Genomic DNA, 27,506 nt, shown 5'->3' on the forward strand with positions numbered 1-27,506 from the left:
CAATAGGTTGTAGCTGATTTAAGGATTGTGGGCTGGTTGACTTGGGCACTGGTGATGTGTCAATGTCGCGCAGACGACGCTTAACAGTGGACCACAAATTTTCTATTGGGTTGAGATCTGGGCTACTGCCAGGCCATTCATTAAAGAAAGGTACCTCACAGTCTTTGAGCCACTGTATGACACTTTTAGCAGTGTGGCATGGGGCACCGTCCTGCATGAAAAGGCTTGCCTTAGCTTTATCAAATGATTCAGTTAAGAAATCACTAAGCAGTTCAAGATAGTTGTACTGATTCATCATCTGGTTCTTAGGGAGGATTACTAGTTCACCAACACCATAATACGTAAAGGAAGCCCAAACCATAATAATAAAAATAATAATTAACGGTTTATTGAAAGAGCATAGCAGCCAGAAGGCTGAAAATATACAGTTACATAATTGGGGAATGGGTTTCGATTTACAAATAATATACAAATAACATAAGTGATACAAATAAGATATATAATAACTAGATGGGGAAAAGCTCAAACTACAGGGCATTTCAACATAGTGACAGTGCATAAGCGAGGCAGGGTGCTTAACAGTCTTTACAGTGTACTGTGGGAGATGTGCATCCGAGTGAGGCAGGCGGTACACCCTCCTCGACTACTGCCAGTCACAGAAAACGTAGCCTCGTCGGACCACAATACACTCCTCCATGACTCTTAATCCCACACTTCATATTTCTTGCAAAATTTCACTCTATTTTCCTTCTGTCTCTTCGTCAACAGAGGTTTACGACGGGCACGGAAGCTCTTAAATCCAAGGTCATCGTGGAGGGCTTGTTGAACACAACGTAAGGAGACGTGGCAGAGAAGACGGGGTTTTTTCTCTTTAACTTCACGTGCTGTGAGGGCGGGATTGGACCTAACTTGGCGTGAAATAACCTTAAGTGTCCATGGAGACCATAATTTAGGCCTACCAGATTTGGGTAGGGGAGCTGGCAACACGTCCTCTCCAAGCTCACGGAAACGCTTCACAAGTTTTTGGACAACACGCAACCTCACACCAGTCTGAGCAGAAATATCTCTCAGTACATAGTTTGCTTTGTACAATGCAATCACTGCTGCAATGTTGTCCTTTGTAGTAACCCTCCTGGACATCTCTGATGGTATTTGGTTCCAGCTCACAGAAAAGTAAATACAAAGTAAAAAAAAAAATGCAGTAAAGTACACTTACTTTGAGGTGTGTATGTAGAAGGTTCCTGGTTGATGATGCTGATGGGAATTAGAAGTGGGGGGTGGGAGGAGGAGAAGGGAGAAGAGAAGGAAGAGGGGATGGAGGAGAAGCATTTTACTGGTTTTTGGAAGGCGAGTCACCTTCCATTATAATGTGAGGAACCTCTGGACTGACAGATTCTCTAACAGGAAAATCCTCTCTCCTTTTTGAAGCGGAAGGCTGAGGGGTAGCACCTTTCTCCTGCTGCCTTTTAGAGAAGAAACTGTCAATTTTTGGTTGTGGGGTATTTCTCCTCCTGATCATTAACTGGTTCTTGAAGATGGAGACCACTTTGTCCTCAACAGTACACAAAATAGGTTCTGTTGTTTCCACATCAGGGTGCCTTGAAGGCAGTTTCATGAACATCTCCCAGTAGTGAACAACATCTTTTAAATCGAAAGAATACGTATGGTCATCACTTTCCCTTTCCTCCTCACCACTGTCTGTTTCTAACATCTCACCCAGTTGCTTCAAGTCTTCAGGAGTAAGTTCCTGCTCATGAGACATCACAAGCTCTTCAACATCATCCTCCTCCACTTCAAGGCCCATTGACTGACTAATGGACACACTCTCCTTGTCCAACTCTGTTTCTTCCTCAAATCCCTCAAAATCATGGACTGCTGTTGGCCACAGTGCTTCCCATGCAGAATTCAGGGATCGAATGGAGACTTCTTGCTATGATGACAATCAATTTTACAGCCTCCAGGATGTTGTACTGTGTCTTCCAGAACTGTGACAGTGTTAGATCAGGATCAGTGGAAGTTGCCTGATGACACCTTCTGAACATTTTCTTCGTGTACAGCTTCTTGAAGTTGCTGATTACATTTTGGTCCATTGGCTGTATAATTGATGTAGTGTTGGGAGGCAAAAACAACACTGACAAAGTCAAATCGAGCCTCCAAAGTGCTGGCAAGTTCAGGGTCATGACCAGAGGCATTATGCAGAAGGAGAAGAGCCTTTAAAGGAAGTTTATTGGTGGTTAGGTAACTTCACAGAAGGGCAAAACACCTCAACAGCCCATTCATTAAAGAGCTGTCTTGTTACCTATGCCGTACGGTTGGATTTACAATAAACTCCAAGTTGTCCTCTTACCATCTTTTGTTGCTTGAACACCCTGGGGTTCTCAGAGTGGTAGCCAAGCATAGGCTTCAGTCGGAAATCCCCTGAAGCATTGGCACCAAGCAATGGGTTTATGTCCCGGTAAAGAAGCTTCATCTCTGGTGATGAATGTCCTTTTGAGCATTTTCTTCCAGAACAGCCTGGTTTCATCCACATTGCACACTTGCTGTGGAAGATAATTCTCTTCATCCATCAGTTCCTTGAACTCCACTACAAGTTTTGCTGCTCCTTCCCTATCTGCACTGGCAGCTTCACCATGCCTAGCAACACTAAAAATGTCACTTCTTTTCTTAAATTTATCGTACCAGCCCTTGCTGGCCCTAAACTATTCAAAGTCAGTTTCAGAAGAACTAGGTTGCTCTTCCTTCAAATGTTCGGATATTTCCCTGGCTCTTTCACAAATAAATTCAGTAGAAATTGAATCTCCTTTCATTTATTTTTCCTTACTCCAAATAAGAAGTAACCTTTCTGTTTCTGCAATTAATGATCTACCTTTAAACACTCTGGTAGATTTATCTCTCACTTTCACTTCTTTAAATTTGTCTTTCTGCGCAAGAATTGTCGACACAGTTGATGCCGACATGCCATATTCTCTACTTAGCACATTTGTTCTAATGCCTTCTTCATGTTTCTTAATGATTTCCTGTTTCACTTGAATTGAAATTGCCTTTCTAGATTTCTTTGGACCCATGCTGGATTCAATACAGTAATTTCACCACTGAAATTTTAAGTTCACTAGCTGTAATTAAAGATTATTTTATTTAAATCAACACTGCACTGCGCTATATATTATCAATATGTTAATTAAATTTCAGAATGACCAAAAATTGTACTAATGTAAAAACGTAAAAATACTCTGTGTTCAAGAGACCCACAAGCAAGATGTTTCCTCCACTGTACAGAGAGTTAAACAGACGCCTTGGTGGGTGAGTGAAGTGGCTGATGGGCGCACCAAAAAATAGTTCCCTGTACTGCATATATTATCAATTATATTAAATAAGTGTTAAAATGACTAATAATTTTAATATAAAACTTGCAAAAATATTAAAGAGCACAGCCTTCTTGACATTTACTCCAATGGAAACGAATGTAAGCCTAGAACCAATTACTGTATTGGCGGACTAGCCTACCAGCCGATGAGCAAGCCAAAACATGTTGACATGTCTTCGTAAGGATTTCGTTAATCAAATTTTTGTTCATTAACCGGATTGAAGATTCTTATGGAAGGTAATTCGTTAACCGAAATTTCATTAACCGAACCATTCGTTAAGCAAGGGACCACTGTATATGTTTTAAGTAACGTTATTTAATGTTAAGAAATGGAATAAATGGAACAATTGAAATAGTTAATCACTAATGGCAAAGAAAAAAAAATAGAGATGGATTGGGAACGCCAACATACACTGTACGTGTGCATTTAAGGATACCGCTTCATTTATCTTAAGAATATGTACAAAAGACTCATTAATGTTTATTACTAAATATGTATTTGATTGAATTAATCTTTATATATGCGAAATGAACAATACAATTCATTAATACGTAGAATATTAAAACACACAAGAGGATAAAAGACTACATTGTTGTCAATGTTTACACCCAATGTATACGTGCACACTCAAGGAAACAGTCATTTATCTTAAGAATATGTACAAAAGATTCATTATTGTTATTATTGAATATGTATTTGATTGAATTTAAGTTTATATATTTGAAATGAACAATGCAATTCATTAATAGTACGTAGAATTTTAAAACACACAAGAGGAGACGATGTTTTAAATAATGCTATTTAAAGTTAATAAAGAAATAAGGCGAGACGATCGGGAACGCCAATGTATGAACAGTAAGTGCGTACATGTGAAAACATATCGTCATTTCTCTACATTTGAATATGAAAGCAACACGTATTTACTGTTCATATATGTTTTAAATAATATTTACGAATGTAAAACTAAAATTTTATTCACCAATGGTGGTAAAGTCTAAAACATAAGGACAGCCAATGAATATTGTGCGAGTGTTTACTCAGATGACGAAGTCATCAGGCTCAACTCTAGCTGAAGCTGTTGGTTCAACTCTGGCTGAAGCTGTAGCTTTCCATAAAGCTGTTGCTGAAACTGTTCCTGAACCTGAAGTTGATGTTGAAGTTGCTTATGATGCTGAATTTGATTGTATAGCTGAAGTTGATGGTTTAGGCCTGTCGAAAGAACCCTGCACAGCTGCTTTGTTTTCTCATTATACATCTTTATGTAGAGGTCATTTGCATTTATTTAAATTTTAATGCTTTGTTCTGTTAATGGATCCACTTCAGAAAATATGTTCATTGCTTGCTCCATATAATATCCACACACCTCTTACCTTTTTCATATCGTTTAACACATCTTGTTTCTTGGCTAAGCTTAGACACTTTCTATTAGCTTTTGAAACAACACCACCATCACTTGCTCTCTTGCTCATGTTGAATAGGAATGCAAAAATGCTGTAAGAAACCTGAGAAACTTTTTCTCCAGTTCCTGTTCCAGATGCGTGAAAACAAAAGGCCCGCCAAGCTCCGACTGTTGTTTACTACTCATTAGCCAGGCAGCTTCTTTGTGCAAGGCGCTCTTCATTTTTTTTACAGTAATTTTTTTTTGGATAATACATATTGGAATTTAGTTATTATTTATATAAAAATGTAATTTTATTCTATTTTTATTATATTTTGGTCGTAAATACGAATGAAATAAGGACGTAAATTTAATTGGGTCCTAAATTAACTAGGATTTTAAATATGAAAAGTTATTGGTCGAACCGTTGTTATCGGAGGCTTTACTGTACAGGTACAAGTAGTATCTCCGTTAGCCGGAATCCCTCAAACCCGGAACTCTCCGATAGCTGGAATTGAAATTTTCCGAGCGGCACATTATCCGGAAAATTCGGAGACAGTTTCCCCGATACCCGGCAAATTCCGGGGATGGGGGAATCTATCCGGGTTTGAGAGATGAAAATCAGGCTCATTTTCCATAAAATTTCGGGGATGAGGGATATTTTTCCGGGTTTGAGAGAAGATGTAATGGACAATTTCTGGAACTATTGAGAAAAATTTTTCCGTTACCCTGAAAATTCTGGGGATGAGCAATATTTTTCCGGCTTTGAGAGAGTCGTCTCGTTACTCGGAAATCTCTCTTTTCCGGAAGTACTCTGCACCAATTGTTCCGGCTAACGGAGATATCGCTGCTACTAGGCACAGGTAATTGCTTTTTTCGGACTTTCGTATTTTTCGGACTTGGGTATTTCCCAATTAGTTTGAATTATTGTGCTTCTACTCTGTGTGTGTGCGTGTAATAGAAAAAAATATAGTTCTAAGAGTTTTTAAGGCATAGCTGATAGACTATGATATTAAGCCATTGAATTAATGATGACATTACCAACTAAACTGAATCTAACTTAATTCATTGTGGTTAGATTGGTTAGGTAGGGTTTTACACGTTTGTTATAAGTTTATTCATTACGCTTGTACTTTTTTTTCTTTTTATCTTGTGCTAATTTTCATTTCAGCCTGAACGGTTTGTTAATCTTGGCATTGAACCTCCTAAAGGTGTCCTCCTGTTTGGACCACCTGGAACAGGAAAGACCTTGTGTGCACGAGCAGTTGCTAACCGTACAGATGCCTGTTTCATCAGAGTTATTGGTTCTGAATTAGTTCAGAAATATGTCGGAGAGGTAAGTGATCTTGTGATTCTATCTGATGTACCATTTTCACATCTACATCGAGTTTTTATTTTTTTTGTGTCAAAAGAATACATGGATTGTCATCAAATGCTTCACTTTTGCTCACTTGTATCTTACTTTTACAGCACATTCATAATTGTAGTTTGCCTATCACCTTTAGTTTTCCTTGAATCTTGACTTCTTGAGCTTTTTCTTTATTATTTACCTGATACAGATTCCATATTTTTATTATTTTGTACATTACTTGTCACCTTTATTATCAATAATATTGTTATCAAAAGTTTAAGTTGTATTCATCTTTGAGGCCTTGTTCTTTATGGTGGTTCCTCCTCCTCCGAACATTATTCATAATGGTGTTGGTTATTTTATTGCCTGGTTGGAACTTGATATATTTCTCAATATTGCTAATGCATGCAATTTTCCTTATTTAATGAAGGGTGCTCGAATGGTACGTGAACTCTTTGAGATGGCCCGCACTAAGAAAGCGTGCCTGATCTTTTTTGATGAAATTGATGCCATTGGAGGTGCTCGATTTGATGATGGTGCTGGAGGTGACAATGAAGTGCAGAGAACTATGCTGGAGCTCATCAATCAACTCGATGGTTTCGATGCTCGTGGTAATATTAAGGTAAGCTAATTAAAGACTAATTTAAAAGATTGTTCTTTTTCCTCTTCAATTACTGTACAGTACTTTCATCTTTTTATTACAAATTGTAGCAAGATGAGAAAACAAATTACAGGTTGTACCTCTCTAGTCCGGCAACCTTGGGACCTGACCAGTGCCGGACCATGAAAATTCACCCTTTTCCTGGATATAATGACTTGTGCTTATGCTTGGAAGCACTAGCACCACTTTCTCTGCATCATGGTCTCTTTGAAGACATATTGAAGGGTTAAATGTCATATAGTAGCTTCTCAAATTTCGTGAGTTTTTAATTCAATGTATTTTATTGGAACACAAAAAAATAAATACCGGTAAATAAAAATTTTGACGGCGGAAACTTGAATTTCGACGGGTTTGAACGGCCCGCCAACGTTCAGACGACGTGCATAATCGTGTAAACAGCTTCATTTGTCTTATGTACAAAAGATTCATTATTGTTTATTACTGAATGTCTTTTTTATTGAATTAATGTTTATGTGTGCAAAATGAGCAATACAATTCATTAATAATACGTAGAATATTAAAACACACGAGGAAATGACACAGCATTGTTTTCGTTGATTACAAAACCAGTGACTGACTGGTTCTACATATAAAACTGAAGAAAATAAGACCTTGGTTGTAGCTGTAATAAAATTAATATGGTTGTTTTAAGTAATGTTATTTAATGTTAATAAATGGGACAATGGAAGTAGCTAACGATAATGGTAAAGAAAAAAGAGAGATCGCGTATGTAAGTGCGCATGCGCACACGTGAAAACATATCGTCATTACTTTACATAAGAATATGAAAGCAACACTTATTTACTGTTCATATATATTTTAATTAATGTTTCTGAATTTGTTTTTATTGAATTAATGTTTGTGTGTGCAAAATTAACAATACAATTTATTAATAATACGTGGAATATTAAAACACACGATGAGACGAGACGGCTGCCGGCATTGTTTATGTTAAAGCTTACAAAACCAGTGACTGATTGGTTCTACATATAAAACTGAAGAAAATAAGACCGTGATTGTAGCTGTAGTAAAATTAATGTAAAAAAAATAATATGGTTGTTTGAAGTACCTGTAATGTTGTTTAATGTTAATAAATGGAACAATTGAAGTAGCTTACCATTAATGGTAAAAAAAAACGTGTGACTGCGCATATGTAAGTGCGCACATGTGAAAACATATCGTCATTGCTCTACATAAGAATATGAAAGCAACACTTATTTACCGCTCATATATATTGAAGGGTTAAATGTTGTACTCTGTATAGACAAGCAGAGAGAGAGAGAGAGAGAGCAGCCGAACTGCCGGATGTAAACAAACCTTAATTTCCCGCGGCTTTGTTGTTGTTTTGTTTTACGGGGATTAGCCCACCCGGGCATAGGTCACTGACCCACATTGGGGCCTGAGGGGCAAAAATTTAATGCTCCTGTAATAATAATAATAATTATTCAGAAAAAAAAAAAGCTTCCTATTGGACAAACTAAAATCGTTCCGGACCACGGGAGTTTCCGTACCACAGAATGCCGGACTAGAGAGGTACAACCTGTACTTAACATTCAATAATAATTTATAGTCTGCACCTGCTGGGAGTCAATAGTACATGTGATTGTCTGAACTCCCTGAATAACCATTCCTGTTCATTAACTTATGAGTATGATAAGGAGGAAAATCTGAATATTCCCTTTAATTAAACATGTGGCTTTACTTGTTTATTGTAGTGTCTACTAGTATCATGTCTCACAAAGTATATACTGTATGATGTAAGTATTCACTAAAATATACTACTGTACATACTGTATGTATATTTCAATGTATACATCAGATGGTAAATAGTTGATTGTTGTCGGCACAGTGTGGAGAGTTGTTACTGTGCTTCCATTAATGTTTGATTATTTTATATTAATGGATGGTGAGCATTAAAGGACAAAGAACATCTCTAGTAATAGTTTCTTTGTCAAAAGTGAAGTCCTACATTGAGAGAAATTTCCATACATTTGGTTGAGGTTGTTAGCATCAATACAACATGACTAAACTGTTTTATGAATATTTGTTTTTTAATTACAGTACAAGAAAGCCTCGAGTTATGACGATAACATGTCTTTATGCAATTCCACCACAATTCTTATATAATTTAGGATCATTTGGTGCCAGGTTGATAAAATAATATCCTAAAAGAATTATGTTTCCTGAAAAAAGAATCCCACACAACACCATGAATCATTTGTTTACAAAGGGCTAACAGCTGATAGGCATAGCTGCTTTCCTCAATGTCTGTGTACAACACTTAATAAATTAGTACAGTACAGTATTGTATTTATGACCACTTAATAAACACTATTGTGTATTTATCATCAATTAATAAATACTGTTGAAGGGTATTTATTGTCACTTAATAAATACTATTGTAGTGTACAATATTATGTATCTGCATATACCCTGGGTATCTGCATATACCCTGGGTATCTGCATATACCCTGGGTATCTCCATATACCCTGGGTATCTGCATATACCCTGTTATATTTCACACAAAGCCTGTTCAATGAGCTTATGGCGCCGTGAACCTCTAATGGGGACTATCCATAAGCTCGTTGAACAGGCTTTGTGTGAAATATAACAGAGTCTAGGACTGCTTTTAGTATCCTGGTGGTCCAGCGGTTAGCGTTCCCCGGTCATAGTCATACGCTCGTGGGCCGTGGGTTCGAATCCAGGCGGGTTGAGGTGTTGAATATATATATATATATATATATATATATATATATATATATATATATATATATATATATATATATATATATATATATATATATATATATATATATATATATATACATACATACATACATACATACACATACATACATACATACATACATACATACATACATACATACATACATACATACACATACATACATACATACATACATACACATACATACATACATACATGCATACATACACACATACATACATACATACATACATACATACATACATACATACATACATACATACATACATACACATACATACATACACATACATACATACATATATATATATATATATATATATATATATGTGATAACCACAAGGAAAGAAAACCACAGAGTTCCCCAGCGCTTCGTGTAATTCACCTCTTCAGGGGTGAGTACAGACTGGTCTGTACTCACCCCTGTGATCACTACAGTATTTGCATATATATATATATATATATATATATATATATATATATATATATATATATATATATATATATATATATATATATATATATATATATATATATATATATATATATATATATATATATATATATACATACATACATACATACATACATACATACATACATACATACATACATACACACATACATACATACATACATACATACATACATACATACATACACATACATACATACATACATACATACATACATATATATATATATATATATATATATATATACATACATATACAGTGACCCCTCCGTTAACGAACTCAATCCGTTCCAGAAGGTCGTTCGTTAACCGAAAAGTTCGTTAAGTGAAACCATTGTTTCAATGGGTTGTTGGGTAATTGGTTCCAGCTCACCGAAAATTTCCTAAATTAAAAAAAAATGGTAGAAAAGTTCACTTACTTTGAGGTGTGTATGTAGAAGGCTCCTGGATGATGATGATGATGGGATTTAGAATGGGGGTGGAGGAGAAGGAAGAAGAGAAGGCATTGGGGTGGAAGAGAAGTCACCCCATGGCGCCATTTCACCCATAAAATTTTAGCTCTCTTGGTGTAATTCAAGATTATTTTCTTTAAATCAACACTGCACTGCATTATATATTGTCAATATGTAGAATATATTTCAAAATGACCAATAATTTGCTTGGAAACACAGAAAAAAGCATTTAGTTGAAGAGAGTCTGAAGCAAGATGTTACCTCCAGTGAAAACAGAGAGAGACAGTAACTCCTGTTTGCTGTGTTAAGAGGCTGGATGCCGCGCATTAAACTAGTCACTTTACCTTCAATTATGTTCAATAATTGTTAAAATGACTAAAAATTGAATATTAAACTTTAAAATTATTGAATAGTATAAACTTCTTGATATTTACTAAAATAGTAAGGAATTTAAGCCCTAGATCCGATTAATGTATTGGCGGACTGATACTAAAGCTGGTTGCCTGGTCAGTGCAAGCGAAAACATGTTGAGGTCGGTTACGTAAGAACTTCGTTAATCGAATTTTTTTCGTTAACGGAATTGAAGATCCTTATGGAAGGCAGTTCGTTAATCGAAATTACGTTAACCGAGGTGTTCGTTAAACGAGGGGTCACTGTATTTATATATATATATATATATATATATATATATATATATATATATATATATATATATATATATATATATATATATATATATATATATATATATATATATATATATATATATATATATATATATATTTATATATACATACATACACACACACACACACACACACACACACACACACACATACATACATACATACATACATACAGTGAACCCTCACTTTACGCGGTCAATTGAACCTACGGAGGCCCGCGTAAAGCGAGAAACGCGTAAAGTGAACAACATAACATATGGGATTAAATGAAATAGAGACCGGCTGACTCCCAAACTCCACTTTTTCCGACACAATACCTATGTTCTAGTAAAAATAACATCTTAATTTTATGATGGTACATGCACACAATTAATACTTAAGAGAAATAGAGAAATACAGTCGCCAAGTTAATGTCCATTCAAATAATGGACTCGACTCCCTCCCCCTCTTCTCACACTACACTCGCTGGCTCTTCCCTCTCTGAGAAATGTTTGGGGGAAAACCACTAAATTTTAAGGTATAGTAATAAATAATACCTCAAACTAAAGTTAGGATAATATAATTGACATTGCTGGATTCCTTGTAAGACCAGGAATATTTTGAATATAAATGTCATATATTTTGCACAAAAGATAACATACAGTATTTACTAAGAGTAAACAAAATACTTAAAGTAGATCTAAAATTTGTATGTCTAATGCAAAATCTATGATGTTTATATTCAAAATGATCATCAAATTGTAAGAATTCCAGCAATGTAAATTATATTCTGGCCGGGTAATTTGTATGAATTTTATGAGCTAAAACAAATATCTTCAGTTAATAAAAAAAAAAAATATTCTCCAAGACACTATCTGTCAATCAAAGTACCCCACCTTGCCTCCCCCCCTCTTCCAACCTCGCCAGATGGTCGGTCGGTCCCTCCCTCCCCCCCCACCCCCCACCAACCCTCCCTACCAGAGAAATGTGTGGGAGAAACCAGAATATTTACCTTTTTAGTAATGAATAATACCTCAGACTAAAGTTACGATAATATAATTGACATTGCTGGATTCCTTGTAAGACCAGGAATATTTTGAATATAAATGTCATATATTTTGCACAAAAGATAACATATTTACTCAGAGTAAACAAAATACTTAAAGTAGATCTAAAATTTGTATGTCTAATGCAAAATCTATGATGTTTATATTCAAAATGATCATCAAATTGTAAGAATTCCAGCAATGTAAATTATATTCTGGCCCGGTAATTTGTATGAATTTTATGAGCTAAAACAAATATCTTCAATAAATAAACAAAATATACTTACCGAAATACTATCTGTCAATCAAAATACCCCACCTCCCCCCTCTTCCCACCTGCTCCCTGGGTCCCTCCCTCCCTCCCTACCCCTCACCCCCACCTTCCCTCCCTACCAGAGAAATGATTGGGTTATAACAGTATATTTACATTTTTAGTAATAAATAATACCTCAGACTAAAGTTAGGATAATATAATTGATATTGCTGGATTCCTTGCAAGACCAGGAATATTTTGAATATAAACTTCATATATTTTGCACAAAAGATAACATATTTGCTCTGAGTAAACAAAATACTTGCATTAGATCTAAAATTTGTATGTCTAATGCAAAATCTATGATGCTTATTGTATGTATATTATGTATGCTGGATTATATATTATGTATGTATATTATGTATGTGCTCCATTCATGTATTATTTATTCAGCCTAGCTAGCAGCGTGTGGCAATGTTATTACCATATCCCACATGCTTAATTAATGTGCCTGGCGACGTATGGAAGCTGCTAATGTATCACTTGCCATACGTCGTCTATAACAGTTGACAAGCAGCCAAGCTGAGGAGCACTACTCTCCTTGTGTACATATCTCTCATCCAGTAAATCGAACCTACAAAATCTATACAGGTGTTTATGTTCTCTCCTGTATATTGAACTTATTATCCAGAACCTAACATGGCGCAGTGCGTAATCTTACTGGATAATTACGAGTGATAGTGCAAAGTTTGTGGAAAGCCAGCTTATGGACTCCCGCCCTGTGTCAACCGCCGCGCCACCCGTCCTCGAAGAATTTAGCAACTTTGAGCAGTGTCAGTGACAGTGATTTTCTGTGAAGTGTTTAGTGCATTGTGTGTTTCGTGCCATTCATGTGTGACCTTGTTTTAAAGGATTCCCAAGGTATACGGCATGTTCTGGGCATTTGTGGGGAGTAGAGTTCAGTGCACCCTTCTCTGACCGCGTCCAGAGGGTGACTGACGCTCCTCGCCGTCTCCACCCTCCCTCACAGCCGAGGAGGCGAGACGCTCTCCCTGCCCGGGACACACACACACATACATGTACTAACATTCTCTGACCGCGCGGCTCCTTATATATATTTTATATATATAACCTACTTATCTGTGTATTTAATTAATTTTTTTGTCTGAAATCTTGTTGATACGACGGGCTGACCGGTCAACACTGATTTAAGACACAGTACACAGATGAAGTAGTTATGTCTCATGCCTTACGTAGCCGTGGACCCAGCGTCTGGATGAGTCAAGCGGATGATAGTCCCGCAGAGATGGATGACCAGGCCGGCCACGACGCTCCAGCTCCCACAACATCGCGCAGCCCTTCACCTCAATATTCAGCGTTGTCTCCAGAGATAATTGCTTTAATGAAGTTTATGAGAGATGAAAGGCGCGAGGATGAAGCTACAGACGTGTGGCGGATGAACACAGAAGGCAAGCAGAGGCAGAGAGAGACCACCAACGGAGATTGGAAGACAGTGCACGGTTTGAAGCTTTGATATCTCGCCTCACTGTTAACCAAGCCCCTGGCTCTAACACTGCCTCGGTACTGACTGGTTCAGATACCTCATCAATGCTTCCTTCACGCCCCCCAGCCCCACCTAAAGCAGCAGCTCAAACACCGCCCATCTTGAAGCCTGATGTGAATTTCCAGACTTTTCGTGAATGGCGGCGACGGTGGACTGATTATTCTACAATGGTGGATCTCCAGAGTTTGTCACAGCCTAAACAACTCATCCAGCTGCGTATGTGCCTGTCCTTGGAAATTCAGCGTGTCTTAGAACATACGTTGCAGGTACCTCCGACCTCTTCGCTGTCTGTAGAGGAGGTACTGGACATTCTACAACGGCACATCAAAGGACAGCAGAATGAAGCTCTGCGCAGGAGGGAATTGTTTAGCTGCAGACAGATGGTGGGTGAGTCTTTTGACGCCTTTTATGTACGACTTAAGAGAGCCTCGGAAGAGGTAGATATATGTCTAGGCCACCACCAGCAGTGCGAGGAGACCCAGTTGAAGCAGGTGATCTTGATGGGTGTTAAGGACGAGGAACTTGTCCAACGCCTCACCTCCCTCGACTCTTCCTCTTCTCTCAAGGATGTGTTGACGATATGTCGCTCCTATGAGGCTGCCAGGTGTGCCACCTCTGCCATCCGAGCTCCCCATACAGCTGTACGCGCTGTGTCCCGGTACAAGAAGGACAAGAAGTCTGCTCCTACGCCTTCGCCCACCACGTCCACGCCCGGTTCATTTTGTAACAACTGTGGTAAGCAGCACGGAACACAGGTGTGTCCAGCTGCTGAGTCTACATGCAACAGTTGTGACCGTAAGGGCCACTGGTCACTCACAGTACGGTGCCCAGCCAAACGCGTCCAGTGCAATGTGTGCGGTCGTCTGGGCCACTATGACAAGTGTTGCCCTTCCAACAAACCCAAGGGACAGCGTCGGCGGAAGCTTCAGCTCCCTTCCACCAGAGAGGGCCGCCCACAGTCTTCCAATCAGAAGCACGACGACCCTGGACAACGCTCGAGCCATATTAGGAATGTGTGCTCCCCCCCGCGTCCCAGGACCAAAGTTCCCCAGTACATCAGTGTCATTGTGACCTACCGCAGTGTGTCATCCCGTCTCCAGATGTTGCCCGACACCGGCGCTGATGCTACAGTCATCGGTCCCCAGCATTTGCAATGCTTGGGGCTCTCTCCAAGTGATCTAGGACCGCCCCCCAAGGATCTCCGCTTTATGGCAGATGGTTCACAGATGACCCCGGCCCTGGGTTCACTCCAAGCACAAGTCACCTTTGGCAACAGGTCGTGTCAAGCCTGGATTGATGTGCATAACGGTGTCCCGACTCCTTTGCTGTCCTACAGACATTGTCAAGAGTTGGCCATCATCTCCCAGGACTTCCCCAAACCTATTCTTGAGGTAAAACACGCCAACAGGGTGCAAAAAGGGAGCAGCAACGACCCTGCTGCCGCCCTACCCCTGCCTCTTGCCAGTGACACCTCTCCTTCGGATGCTCGGAAGTACTTCCTGAAGGAATTCAGCGACGTTCTGGTGACCAAGTCCGCTCTGGAATCCAAGCCTCTCAAGAAGATGGCAGGTCCCCCCATGAGGATCCACCTGAGGGACGACGCGAAGCCCTTCGCTATTTACACCCCACGACTGGTTCCCCTGGCCTTCCGCGAGGCGGTCAAAAATGAGCTGGACTCCATGGTCACCCAAGAAATTATTGCACCAACCGGCGATGACCCGTCTCCATGGTGTCACCCTATGGTTGTCGTCGCAAAACCTAAAGGTGGTGTTCGGATCACCACTGACCTCTCCAAGCTCAACAGCCAGGTGTCTCGTCCTGCGCACCCTTCTCCCACGCCCTTTACAGCTATACGCAGTGTGAACCCGAAGGCGCGCTTCTTCACGACGATGGACGCCCTGTGTGGATACTGGCAGATAGAGCTTGCCGAAGAAGACCGACCACTCACAACTTTCATCACCCCGCATGGACGTTACAGTTATTGCCGTGGCCCCATGGGATTCGCCGCTACAGGAGACGCTTTCTGTCTTCGAGGTGATATGGCTCTACAAGGTCTGGCAAACTGCGTGAAAGTGGTCGACGACATACTCGTGTACGACGAGGATTACATGGATCACCTCTGCCGTATCTACGAGGTACTCAACAGGTGCCGGAAGCACGGCATTACCCTAAATGCCGACAAGTTTGTTCTGGCTAGCTCTTCAGTTGACTTTTGTGGGTACACCCTCTCAGGGAATGGTATCGCAGCTGACCCGGAAAAGGTCCGCGCCATCACTGATTTTCCCACCCCTGCTAACCTTACCGACTTGAGGTCCTTCATCGGTCTCGTCAACCAGTTAGCAGAGTTTTCGTCGGACATCTCCGCAGCTGCTCAACCACTTCGCCCCCTGATGAGCCCCAAGAGGACATTCCTGTGGACCCCCGACCACGACAAGGCCTTCCAGCAAGTGAAACAGGCCCTGTCTCGTCCACCTGTCCTCGCCACGTTTGACCCAGCCTTGCCGACAGTTCTGCAGACAGATGCCTCACGCTTGTATGGCGTGGGATACGCCCTACTGCAGGATCATGGTGGAGGGCAGTTCCGGCTCGTCCAGTGTGGCTCGCGTTTCCTTTCTGACACCGAGACGCGCTACGCCACTATTGAGTTGGAGCTGTTGGCTGTGGTTTGGGCGATGTCCAAGGGCAGGTTTTACCTCATAGGCCTGCAACACTTTCACCTAGTGACCGACCATCGCCAGCTTGTTCCGATCCTCAACCACTACATGCTGGACGCCGTTGAGAACCCTCGCCTCCAGCGTCTGAAAGAGAAGCTCTCGGCGTACATCTTCACAGCAGTGTGGCGTGCTGGTAAGGAGCTCTGCATCCCTGATGCCTTATCCCGCTCTCCTGTCAGCCGCCCTACTCCAGAAGACCATGTGCTCGACGCCGACCTCGCTCTTTCCGTCAGGACTGTGGTCACTCTCCATGCCGTCCAATCCCTTCGTTCGGACCTGTCACCAGATGACGACAAGGCAATGGAGGACCTTCGAACAGCGGCCCGAGATGACCCTTCCTACGTCCGACTTGTCGAGTGTGTGAGGAATGGATTTCCTAGCAACCGCTACGATCTTCACAACACCCTGCTCCCGTATTGGAAACTCCGCGATGAACTCTACTGCGACGGAGACCTTGTTCTGTACGGAGCACGTGTAGTTGTCCCTGCTGCATCACGTCCCCACGCCTTGGCTCGCCTTCACGACAGTCACCGTGGAGCTGAGGCCACCAAACGACGTGCACGACAGACTGTGTTCTGGCCCGGCATCAACTCCGACATCTCCAATGTTGTCCGTGCGTGTGAGCCCTGCCAAGTATTACAACCCAGCCAGCAGCAGGAACCCTTCATGAGTGACGACAACCCCACCCGCCCCTTTGAGTCTGTGTCGGCCGACTTTTTCTGTGTGTCAGGAAAGTCCTTCCTTGTTATCGTCGACCGTCTCTCTGGTTGGCCGGTTGTCATCAAGTGCGGTAATGACACGACGTCTGCCGCCACCATCAGCAAGTTCCGCCACTACTTCCGTGACGTGGGCGTTCCTGTACGCCTGCGAACCGACGGAGGGCCTCAGTTCACAAGCCGGGACTTTGCTGTGTTCCTTGACCGATGGGGAGTCCGGCATGTGTTGTCATCGCCCCATTACCCGCAGTCCAACGGCCACGCTGAGGCTGCTGTCAAATCCCTGAAGCACCTCATCCTTAAGGTGGCCCCTTCTGGGAACATTGACTGCGAGGCCTTCGACCGGGGTCTTCTTGAACTCCGCAACACACCTAACTACACCGGACGCTCCCCTGCCCAGGTTTTGTATGGACGCCCCCTTCGTTCTTGTGTCCCTGCTCACCCTCAATCCTTCTCCAAGGAGTGGCAGGCCAAGACAGAGGATTGTGATCGCCGAGCCGCCGAACGTGTTCAGGACGTCGTCGCCCGCTACAACGACCACGCCCGTTCCCTCCCCAGGTTGAGTGTCGGCACCCAAGTCCGTGTTCAGGACCCGACCTCCCTACGTTGGGACAAAGTAGGCGTAGTCATGGGTCTCGGTAGGTCACGGGACTACCAGGTGCGGTTACCCAGTGGTCGTGTGTGGTGGAGGAACCGCCGTTTTCTCCGCCCCGTAACAATGCCTTCTGCTGGCCCCGCCACCAGTGTTGAGTCCCATACCCTTCCCAGTGATCTAGTCCCTCGACGCTCAGAACGGATCCAAAAGAAAAGGTCCGCTCAAGACTTTGCTATGAGCGTATAGGGGGGAGGGAGGTGTATGTATATTATGTATGCTGGATTATATATTATGTATGTATATTATGTATGTGCTCCATTCATGTATTATTTATTCAGCCTAGCTAGCAGCGTGTGGCAATGTTATTACCATATCCCACATGCTTAATTAATGTGCCTGGCGACGTATGGAAGCTGCTAATGTATCACTTGCCATACGTCGTCTATAACAGTTGACAAGCAGCCAAGCTGAGGAGCACTACTCTCCTTGTGTACATATCTCTCATCCAGTAAATCGAACCTACAAAATCTATACAGGTGTTTATGTTCTCTCCTGTATATTGAACTTATTATCCAGAACCTAACACTTATATTCAAAATGATCATCAAATTGTAAGAATTCCAGCAATGTAAATTATATTCTGGCCGGATAATTTGTATGAATTTTATGAGCTAAATAAAAAAATTATACTTCACCCGCGTATATGAGTAGATGCACCGCGTAAAGTGGGAATTCCGGTTCTGGCAGGGTACCGCGTAAATGTAGAAACTGTAGAAGTGAAACCGCGTAAAGCGAGGGTTCACTCTGTGTGTGTGTGTGCGTGCGTGCGTGTTTTTTTTTTCTCCTTTCTTTCTTTCTTTCTTTTTCGCTCCACTAAAAAAACTTTCGGTTTTCAGAGGTTTTCGGAATTTCGGATAAGGGATTGTCAACCTGTAGTACCTTGTGTATATTAAGAAGACACTAAGTTTCTGATTTGTTATCAACAGGTTCTGATGGCAACCAATCGTCCAGATACTCTTGACCCTGCACTCATGCGACCTGGTCGTTTGGATCGCAAAGTAGAATTTGGTCTTCCTGACTTGGAAGGAAGGTCACACATATTCAAAATTCATGCCAAGTCCATGTCAGTTGAACGTGACATTCGTTTTGATCTACTTGCACGGCTGTGCCCTAACAGTACAGGTAAAAAATTTTCATTGTCTTGGATATATGTTGTGTTTAAACATAAACATGGGCTCTTTTGTACTTGTGTGAGGTAAAACAAATATTTATAACATTATTAACAGACTAGGAAGAGGCAGTTCACTGAAATTAGTCTTCAGTTAGCACGGTGTTTTAAGTTTTGGGTTGTGCTTGGGAATGATGGGAAAAATGTGTTTCTTGGGAGCAATTTGTGTACAAGAGTGGCACGGAAAATGCAATGGGGAATTTTTGCTGACAACTTGTTTAATCATGAAATATAAACAGATGTAGAACCTCCAGGTGAATATCGATATCTTGAAGCACCCTTTTATATATACTGATCTTAATTTAAGGATATACCTGTATATTGGTGATTTTTTTGCATTATTAGCTTATTAATTTGTGTGATAATGTGTGACTGTATCAAGGTAAGGATATGTATGAGTTTGTGTAATGTTGTCAAATTCAGGATAGCTCTGTATCATTTGGCATTAACAAGGCTATGTGCAGTAGCTATTAATCAGAGAAGATAAGGTTGTGCTCCTAGGTGACTTCAATGCCAGAGTTGGAAGAGATGCTGACATATGACAGGGAACCATAGGGAGAAACGGAGTAGGCAAGTGTAATCCCAATGGCCTACTCCTCCTCAGCAAGTGTGCTGCACACAAACTCACTCACCAATACATTGTTTAGGCAGGCTGACAAGGTCAAGGGTTTGTGGTTACACCCACGATTCAAATACTGGCATCTCATTGACTAAATCATTGTCAGAAAAAGAGATTGGCGAGATGTTTTCATCACTCATAACAACGAAGGAAACAAACCTCCAGGGGAGGTTCTAGCACTAAGCATCTGGAGGATCCAGCAGTAACATCTGCTTTCAGAGAATAGCTTGAACATGGGTTGATAAACAACCCGACAACAAACGACTCAAAACCCAGTGCTGAATGGGATATTCTCAGCATTGTCATGACAAAAACCTGCTGAGAGACCCTCGGCCAGTTGAAAAGAATACACCAGGACTAGTTTGATGAAAATTATCCGGAACTGGACATACTCATCAATGATAAACGTGTTGCTTTAACTGACTGGCAGAGCAACCCTTAGTGTCGGATCAAAGCTGATACCATCCACAAGAAGAAAGCGGCTGCCCAGTGTGAACTTTGCAATCTAAAGAACAAATGGTTAAAAATATAAAGCATGTGAAGTGCAAAAACTTGCAGATCAACACAAGTTGTGAGAATTTTTCAATTCTACAAAAATATTTTATGGGCCAATCGCTCGTGGCACAGCCCCCCCTCTGCTCATCCGACGGTAACTCCATATTTAAAGACGAATAAGGCGTCCTTCAGCGCTGTAAAGAGCACTACCATTCGCTACTCAGCCAAAGCACCGATGTGGATGTCCTGACTACTCAGCAGGTCCCTCAGCACCACAAGCTGATGCACCTCAGCTATCCTCCATCCCTGGTTGAGTTAGCTACTACCATCAAGCAGATGAAAAATAACAAAGCCTGACGGAATCCCAGTCGAGGTGTATAAATCAGGAGGACCTCTGCTAACCAGCTGTTCTCTACTCCCCTGGAGAATATATGGGAAAAGGAAAAAAATCCCCATGTTCTTAAAGACGCTTCCATCGTCAATATTTATAAGAACAAGGGAGACCGGTCAGACTGTGGCAACTACCGTGGGATTTTGCTGCTGCCCCTATAGCTGGCATGATTATTGCCCGAGTCCTCCTAAACAGACTTCTTCCTGAGGCGGAAAACTTTCTCTCAAAATCTCAATGCGTCTTTAGACATCACGTTGCATCACTGACACGATCTTTATTGCCGGCCGGATACAGGAAAAGTGCAGAGAACAGCGTCGTGACTTGTACATGGCCTTCGTCGACTTAACCAAGGCCTTCTACTCGGTCAACAGGGAAGCCCTCTGGCAGACCCTCAGCTGTTTTGGCTGCCCACCAAAATTCATTGCCATTGTGAGGCAACTCCACGATGACATGAACAGCAATGCCCTGTTCAATGGCACCTAGTCCGAGTTCTTCCCCATCCAATCAGGAGTAAAACAAGAATGTGTACTGGTACCAACTTTTTCATTTTCTTGGCTACCTTCTTTACTCGTGCCAGTGCCAATTTAGCTGGCGGAGTGGACATCCAGTACCGGATGAAGGGACTTTCAACATAAGACGACTCCAGGTGGGAACAAAGGTGTCGGCAGCTTCCATTGCTGAACTTCAGTATGCAGACGACCTCACCCTCATCGCTTACACTGAACATGACCTACAGTAGATCCTGAACACCTACACATATGCGTATGCACACTTCGGCCTTTAGGTGAATGTATGTAAGACTCGGATTCTCTTTCAGCCTACCCCTGGTTCAACCACACCTCCACCATCCATTCAGCTGCATGATACTACCCTCTCCAATATCTTGGCACCCACCTGTCCACCATCGCGGACATTTATGAAGAAATTCAACATCGGATCAGATGTGCATCTCAAACCTTTGGCAGAATCCATATCCATGTCTTCAGCTGTAGGGAGTTGAAATTATCTACAAAGTTACACGTATATCAAGCGGTGGTCCTCCTCACCTTGTTATATGGCAGCAAGACATGGGTCACATACAGGAGGCACCTCAAGGCAGTTGAAAACTTTCACCAACATAGTCTACGTTCCATCCTCCGAGTTCACTGGGAAGACAAGGGAACAAATGCCCATGTTCTTGCTTGACACCAACTGTAGGAGCACCGAGGCCACCATTATCCATGAACAACTAATTTGGACTGGTCATGTTACCCTCATTGATGACAGTAAACTGCCAAAGCAGCTACTTTACAGTCACCTAACGTATAGTAAACGTAACGCTGGCGGGCAACGGAACAGGTATAAGGATAGTCTTAAGACAAACCTGAAAGAGTGCCAAATCGACCCCCTCACCTGGGAGACGATTACTCCACACCATAATGCATGAAGAAGCACCACACGAGAAGGTGTCAATAGTGTCGGAAAGATGCTTCCGCCACCTCCCACACTAGATGTAGCCCTCCTCATGTGCATCATCTGTGGACGACCCTGCTGGTCCCGTATCATCCTCTCAGATCACCTCAGAGCTCACCAATGAAGGGGACATCCTTAACCCCTACACCACAGGCTAAGGTGCCGCTGGCCGTATCTGCCTCGCGGGGTAAAGAGAGAAAAATCAACTTTAACAAAAATAATTTTTAACCTTTTTAAATTATAAAACAATAAAAAAGAAGTAAGAAAACTATATATTAACCCTCTAGAAACTTCCCTGGGGCAGCAGTAGCGAGGGAGATAAGGGGACAGTGTTGTTTTGACGGCTAGCACTCGTCACTACGCACTTAGCGGCCATTTTCTGCTTGCCTTTGTGTCCGGGATGACCAGTAATGCTTATATTTACTGATCATAATACTTATTTTCAATAAATAATTCATTTAGAACATTTTATTTGCATTATATTTCATAACCCAGTGACACTTGCAGTCTGTCACCAGGCTGTCTGGCTGTCTTTGTGTTTCGTAGAGCAAGTAATGCATATAAATAATTATTGGAATAATAATTCCACAAATAAATACATTTATAACATATTCATAGATTATTTTCCAGTAATACTACACTGCAACTACACTACTCTTAACAATACAACATGATGAAATGGACAAACAATGAAAATGAAACAAACAAAAGTAGGTACTTACATTCAGGAAGCTTCCCTGTAGCTGAGAGTGTGGTGTGACATGCCTTCACCTTTCTCTCATGAAGGCTTTTGTTAAACCACCAATGTATGTAATAAGTCATTTATATCCAATGTATATTTTCAGCCTTCGGGCTGCAAACTTTTTCAATAAACCGTTTATTATTATTATTATTATTATTATTATTATTATTATTATTATTATTATTATTATTATTATTATTATTATTATTATTATCATTATCATTATTATTATCAAATAGTCACACTGGAACCTGATAACCCACACTGGGCATTGAAACAATGCCTCGAAAAGGCGCTCGTTCCGGAATGTCAACCGAGGTGCCCTTGATGGACGTTCCGGAACATTAACAGTTTTTTTAGCCTACCCGGGCACAGGTTACTGACCCACATCAGGGCCTTGGGGGCAAAGATGTAATAATAATAATACAGTAACAATAACAATAATAAAAATAATAATACCGGTCCACCACCGATTTTCTGGCACCTTTGGTTCCTGAGCCTTGCCGGACCATCCATTTTGCCGGATTAACAGAGGTCATATATAATAATTAAGCAACACCTCTGATCCACTAGCTATACACCTCCCGGTATCTTTAAAGCACCATGGCTGCTAGAAACTTAAATTAAACAAATATTAAATGTTGATTAAATGAAATTCAGGCTATATAAAAGATGCAGGTTTATTAATTACAGTCTCTCCTCGACTTACGACGGGGTTCCATCCCGACGACCAGGTCGTAAGTCGAATTGGTTGTAAGTCGAAAAGGCGAAAATAATACATAGAAATTCTAAAATGGGTGTGTCTTTTTCTTCTCAGCATCACGAGAACTCTCACTTTTAAGCTTGCCAGCCATTTTAAATGGGATTACAAATGAAAATTTTGTCAGTACACAGCGCGGTCACTAACGTCAGGACTCGAGAATACGTAATGTGAAAAATATTTTATACGACCATGGCTGTCGTATGTCCGGGATGTCATAAGTCGAGGAGAGACTGTACTGTACTTACAAAGAATGTTGCAGTATTGCCGCTCCCAGAGTGACAAATTGTAGAGTTTTTCTTTCATTGTTTTTCTAATGCACATTTGCTTCTTGGAATCACTTTCTGCATAGAATCTCATTACTTTTTCTCTGCTTCTTTATATCATACACAGTTGACGAACCAATACCATACTGATCACACAGCTTTCGCATCGAAACACCATGGTCAAGTTTTCTCAAGAGTTCCACCTTATCGTATATCGATATGGTCTGGTGTTTACGCTTTACACCATCACTGACACTTGTACTTTCCTTTGAAGCCATAGGTGGGGTTAATTATTTGCATAATAAGCTAAGAATCACACAAAATCAAGGGGCTACCACCAGCAACTGCAGAGTAAACAAACTAAGTGAGCGTAGTTAACACGTAACGCCATCTGTGGCAACCCAATAAACTAATCTGGAGGTTGTGGGAATTTCAAGTGCCCTTTCGTAATTTTGTTCGGACTAAAACAGGTGCCGGACCATCCGTTCCCGGAAAATCGGTGGTGTACCTGTAATAATAATTATTCATATTAATGAAATTTTTGATAAAAAATACACAATTAAAATTAACATAATAAAATATTAATGATAACAATAATAATAGCAACACTCTAATAATAATAATAATAATAATAATAATAATAATAATAATAATAAAAATAATAAAGAACCACAAAGAAAAAAATAAAGAAAAAATAAAAAGTAAGAAACAATACTATATATGTATGTTGTGTTGTCAATAGTAAGAGAAACAATTGAGACCCTGCAATTGTGTGTAAATGAGGCAGAAAGTGAGATCAGCAACCTGGGACTTCATCTCAACTTTTGTGATGCCATATGGCAGCAGGGTCTACCATTAGATATCTCATTATGCTTCCAATATCTTCCGAGGCGGCAGTACCTTCCTGTTTGATAGCTGCCTACCACCTACTACCTCGTATCATTGTATCATAGCTGGTTTATTGTCATACTCGATTCTGAGTGACAGCAAAGTAGTAGTAGTGGTGTGGTGTGGATATGTATGAGATTGTATAGCAAGAAAAGTTAGTATGTAGAATAAAAAAGATATTATGTTGAGTGAATTAAGAAGAGGGATGGATAACATTTAATTTTGAATAATACCTAAACCCAATTTCTTTCCCTGCAGGTGCAGAAATTCGATCAGTGTGTACAGAAGCAGGTATGTATGCCATCCGTGCTCGCAGGAAGGTAGCTACTGAAAAGGACTTCTTGGATGCTGTCAACAAAGTCATCAAGGCATATGCCAAATTCTCAGCAACACCAAGATATATGACATATAACTAGAACTTTTTCCTGAAATTTTCTGAGGAATTATAAGAAAAGAGAACTATCTTAACCCACAACCAGTATGATTCTTATGAAACATATTTATAGAGGTTTTTATTAATTTTAGTTTTTACTGCAAAGGAGACATTTTATTTGTCATTCTACAGTGATTAAAGGTAAAAAAGAAAAAAAATTGTTTCAGTATCATTTTACCACTGTTTCATATACTAATACCAGTACAACATACAGTATATTCCTATGGGAAGGGAGAGAAAAGTTTAGCATTTGTTCACTGCTAAAAAATGAGGAAACAATCACAGTATTGTATACGGTAATAGCTTGAAATATGGCCAGGCTGGTGGGTAAGTTAAATTTTCCTCCTAGACTTGTTAAAAAAAATTTTATGTGCTCTCTGGCCCTCATAATATCTAACAAGCTTATTCCATTCCCAACTTTAATGAACTAAACAGGTGTGCATGTCTAACATAATTTAAATTTTCAGGGCCTTGCTAAAGGATTTTGTTATAACATAAGTTGTTGGTCTACCTACACTATTCAGCCGGGGCAGCACTGGAGTCAATTAAAGGTGGGTCACTTGACTCTATATTATGGTAACCATCCATCTGTTACTGGGGGGACCCCCTTTATTTATATTAATGTATTAGTTAGGAAGGGAAATGGAAAGAGATATCTTCCAAGTTAAATTTATTCAGCAAAGGCATGATATGAAGTCATATGCATTCATCCTATTTCTAACTCGATACTTTTGGGGAAAAAAGGAACTCGCTATATACCCACACGGCTACAGAAAAACATTAAAATACACTTTACTATGCCTCGGTACGATGCTCGCAGGGCCACCCACAATAACCTCCTCACTCTATCACTTCGACAGCTAAACTGTCTGTCTTTCTAACACTGTATACTCGCTGCCGAACAGACATTTTCAGTGTCAAATCAGAGCAGGGTTTATTTCAAATATCTTTTATGTTCTGTACACTGACTGGTTAGTCCACAGTATGGGTGGAGCTATCCTCATGGCACCTCATATAGGCCTACATCTGTTTTTCCTTGAGGCTGTAACTATTTGCGTCCATTCTGGTCTGACAAGTGCTATAAACAGTCTAATGGTCGCTTACGTGGGTGTATGGACGGAGGCATGTGTGGGTGTTCCTGTTTATTACATTGTTGTGGCAAGATCTTTCTTACACTCTATTTATTTCATATAACACATAAGGGATAAAGAGGGATCCAAGAGCCTTGACAGCACGTCTCTAGCACATTGTTTTCTTCACCTTGAGCCACTTGATAAGAGAACCAAGAGTCTCCCATGTAATGATCATACTAAAATACAGTAAAACCTCGATAAATTGGACTTGAATATATTGGAATTCGCTTTTTTTGGACTGGGGTGCTCAGATCACCAGAAATACAAAAAAGAAAAGAAAATGCATATTTTAAGAAATGGGGATCACTATAACACACTGTATAATATTTGATAAGAAAATGCCTTCCTAACAATGTTATTTATTACCTTTGAGTGATACACGATGGCTGAATTTGGCGACTTTTTACAGTCAGCCAAAGATGCAACGACCCATCCCTGGCTCTCGTACTCGCAATTTTACCTGGCAATACTGGTAAAGTAAGGCTGTATGTAATGATGATTCTGATTGGTGGATCTATTTTTGGCTGTATCACTGTCAGGGTAAATATTAAACAATGCAAAAGTAGCATTTTTATAATAATAAACTATTTACTGTTATTTAAGATAATGAGAAGTTTCCAAATATTTGCTTAAATGAAGAAATCATATTAATGAATTGGCAACTCAACTACAATGAGGGCTGCCACAAGATGAGACACAGCCTGAGGGCAGACTATTGCCTTCTCCTGTGGAGGCAACATCTTGATTCTTGCCAGCCAACATTTCTCCTGTAGGACATCTATAACAGCACCGTTTGCATTATAGTGGTACCCCACTTAAGCGGTCCAATTGAACTCAGAGGGTCCCATTAAGTGAAAACCGCGTTAAGTGAATAACAGAACATATGGGATTAATTCCAATAGAACCCAGCCCGACCCCCAAACTCCACTTTTTGACGACAAATAACTATGTTGTAGTAAAAATAACATCTTAATTTTATGATGGTACATGCACACAATTAATACTTAAGAGAAATACAGTCGCCAAGTTAATGTCCATTCAAATAATGGACTCAACTCCCTCCCCCTCTCACACTACAGTACACAGCCAGCTAACAGATGGTCGGTCGGTCCCT

At 40.6% G+C, this 27,506-nt stretch overlaps 1 protein-coding gene across 1 annotated transcript in view; it reads left to right on the forward strand.

Annotated features, from left to right (window-relative positions):
• The window catches only part of LOC121865366 (26S proteasome regulatory subunit 7), a 46,946-nt gene extending 21,625 nt beyond the window's left edge, over positions 1 to 25,321 (forward strand). The window contains exons 3-6 of the mRNA XM_042364702.1: positions 5,915 to 6,079; positions 6,525 to 6,716; positions 18,972 to 19,167; positions 25,085 to 25,321. Coding sequence (XP_042220636.1) covers positions 5,915 to 6,079; positions 6,525 to 6,716; positions 18,972 to 19,167; positions 25,085 to 25,242 — 711 coding nt within the window. The 3' untranslated portion in view covers positions 25,243 to 25,321. The remainder of the gene's footprint in view (positions 1 to 5,914; positions 6,080 to 6,524; positions 6,717 to 18,971; positions 19,168 to 25,084) is intronic.
• The last annotated feature ends 2,185 nt before the right edge of the window (positions 25,322 to 27,506 follow it).

The sequence above is a fragment of the Homarus americanus genome, unplaced genomic scaffold (assembly GCF_018991925.1).
Source record: "Homarus americanus isolate GMGI-L3 unplaced genomic scaffold, GMGI_Hamer_2.0 scaffold36361, whole genome shotgun sequence".
NCBI lineage: Eukaryota > Metazoa > Arthropoda > Malacostraca > Decapoda > Nephropidae > Homarus > Homarus americanus.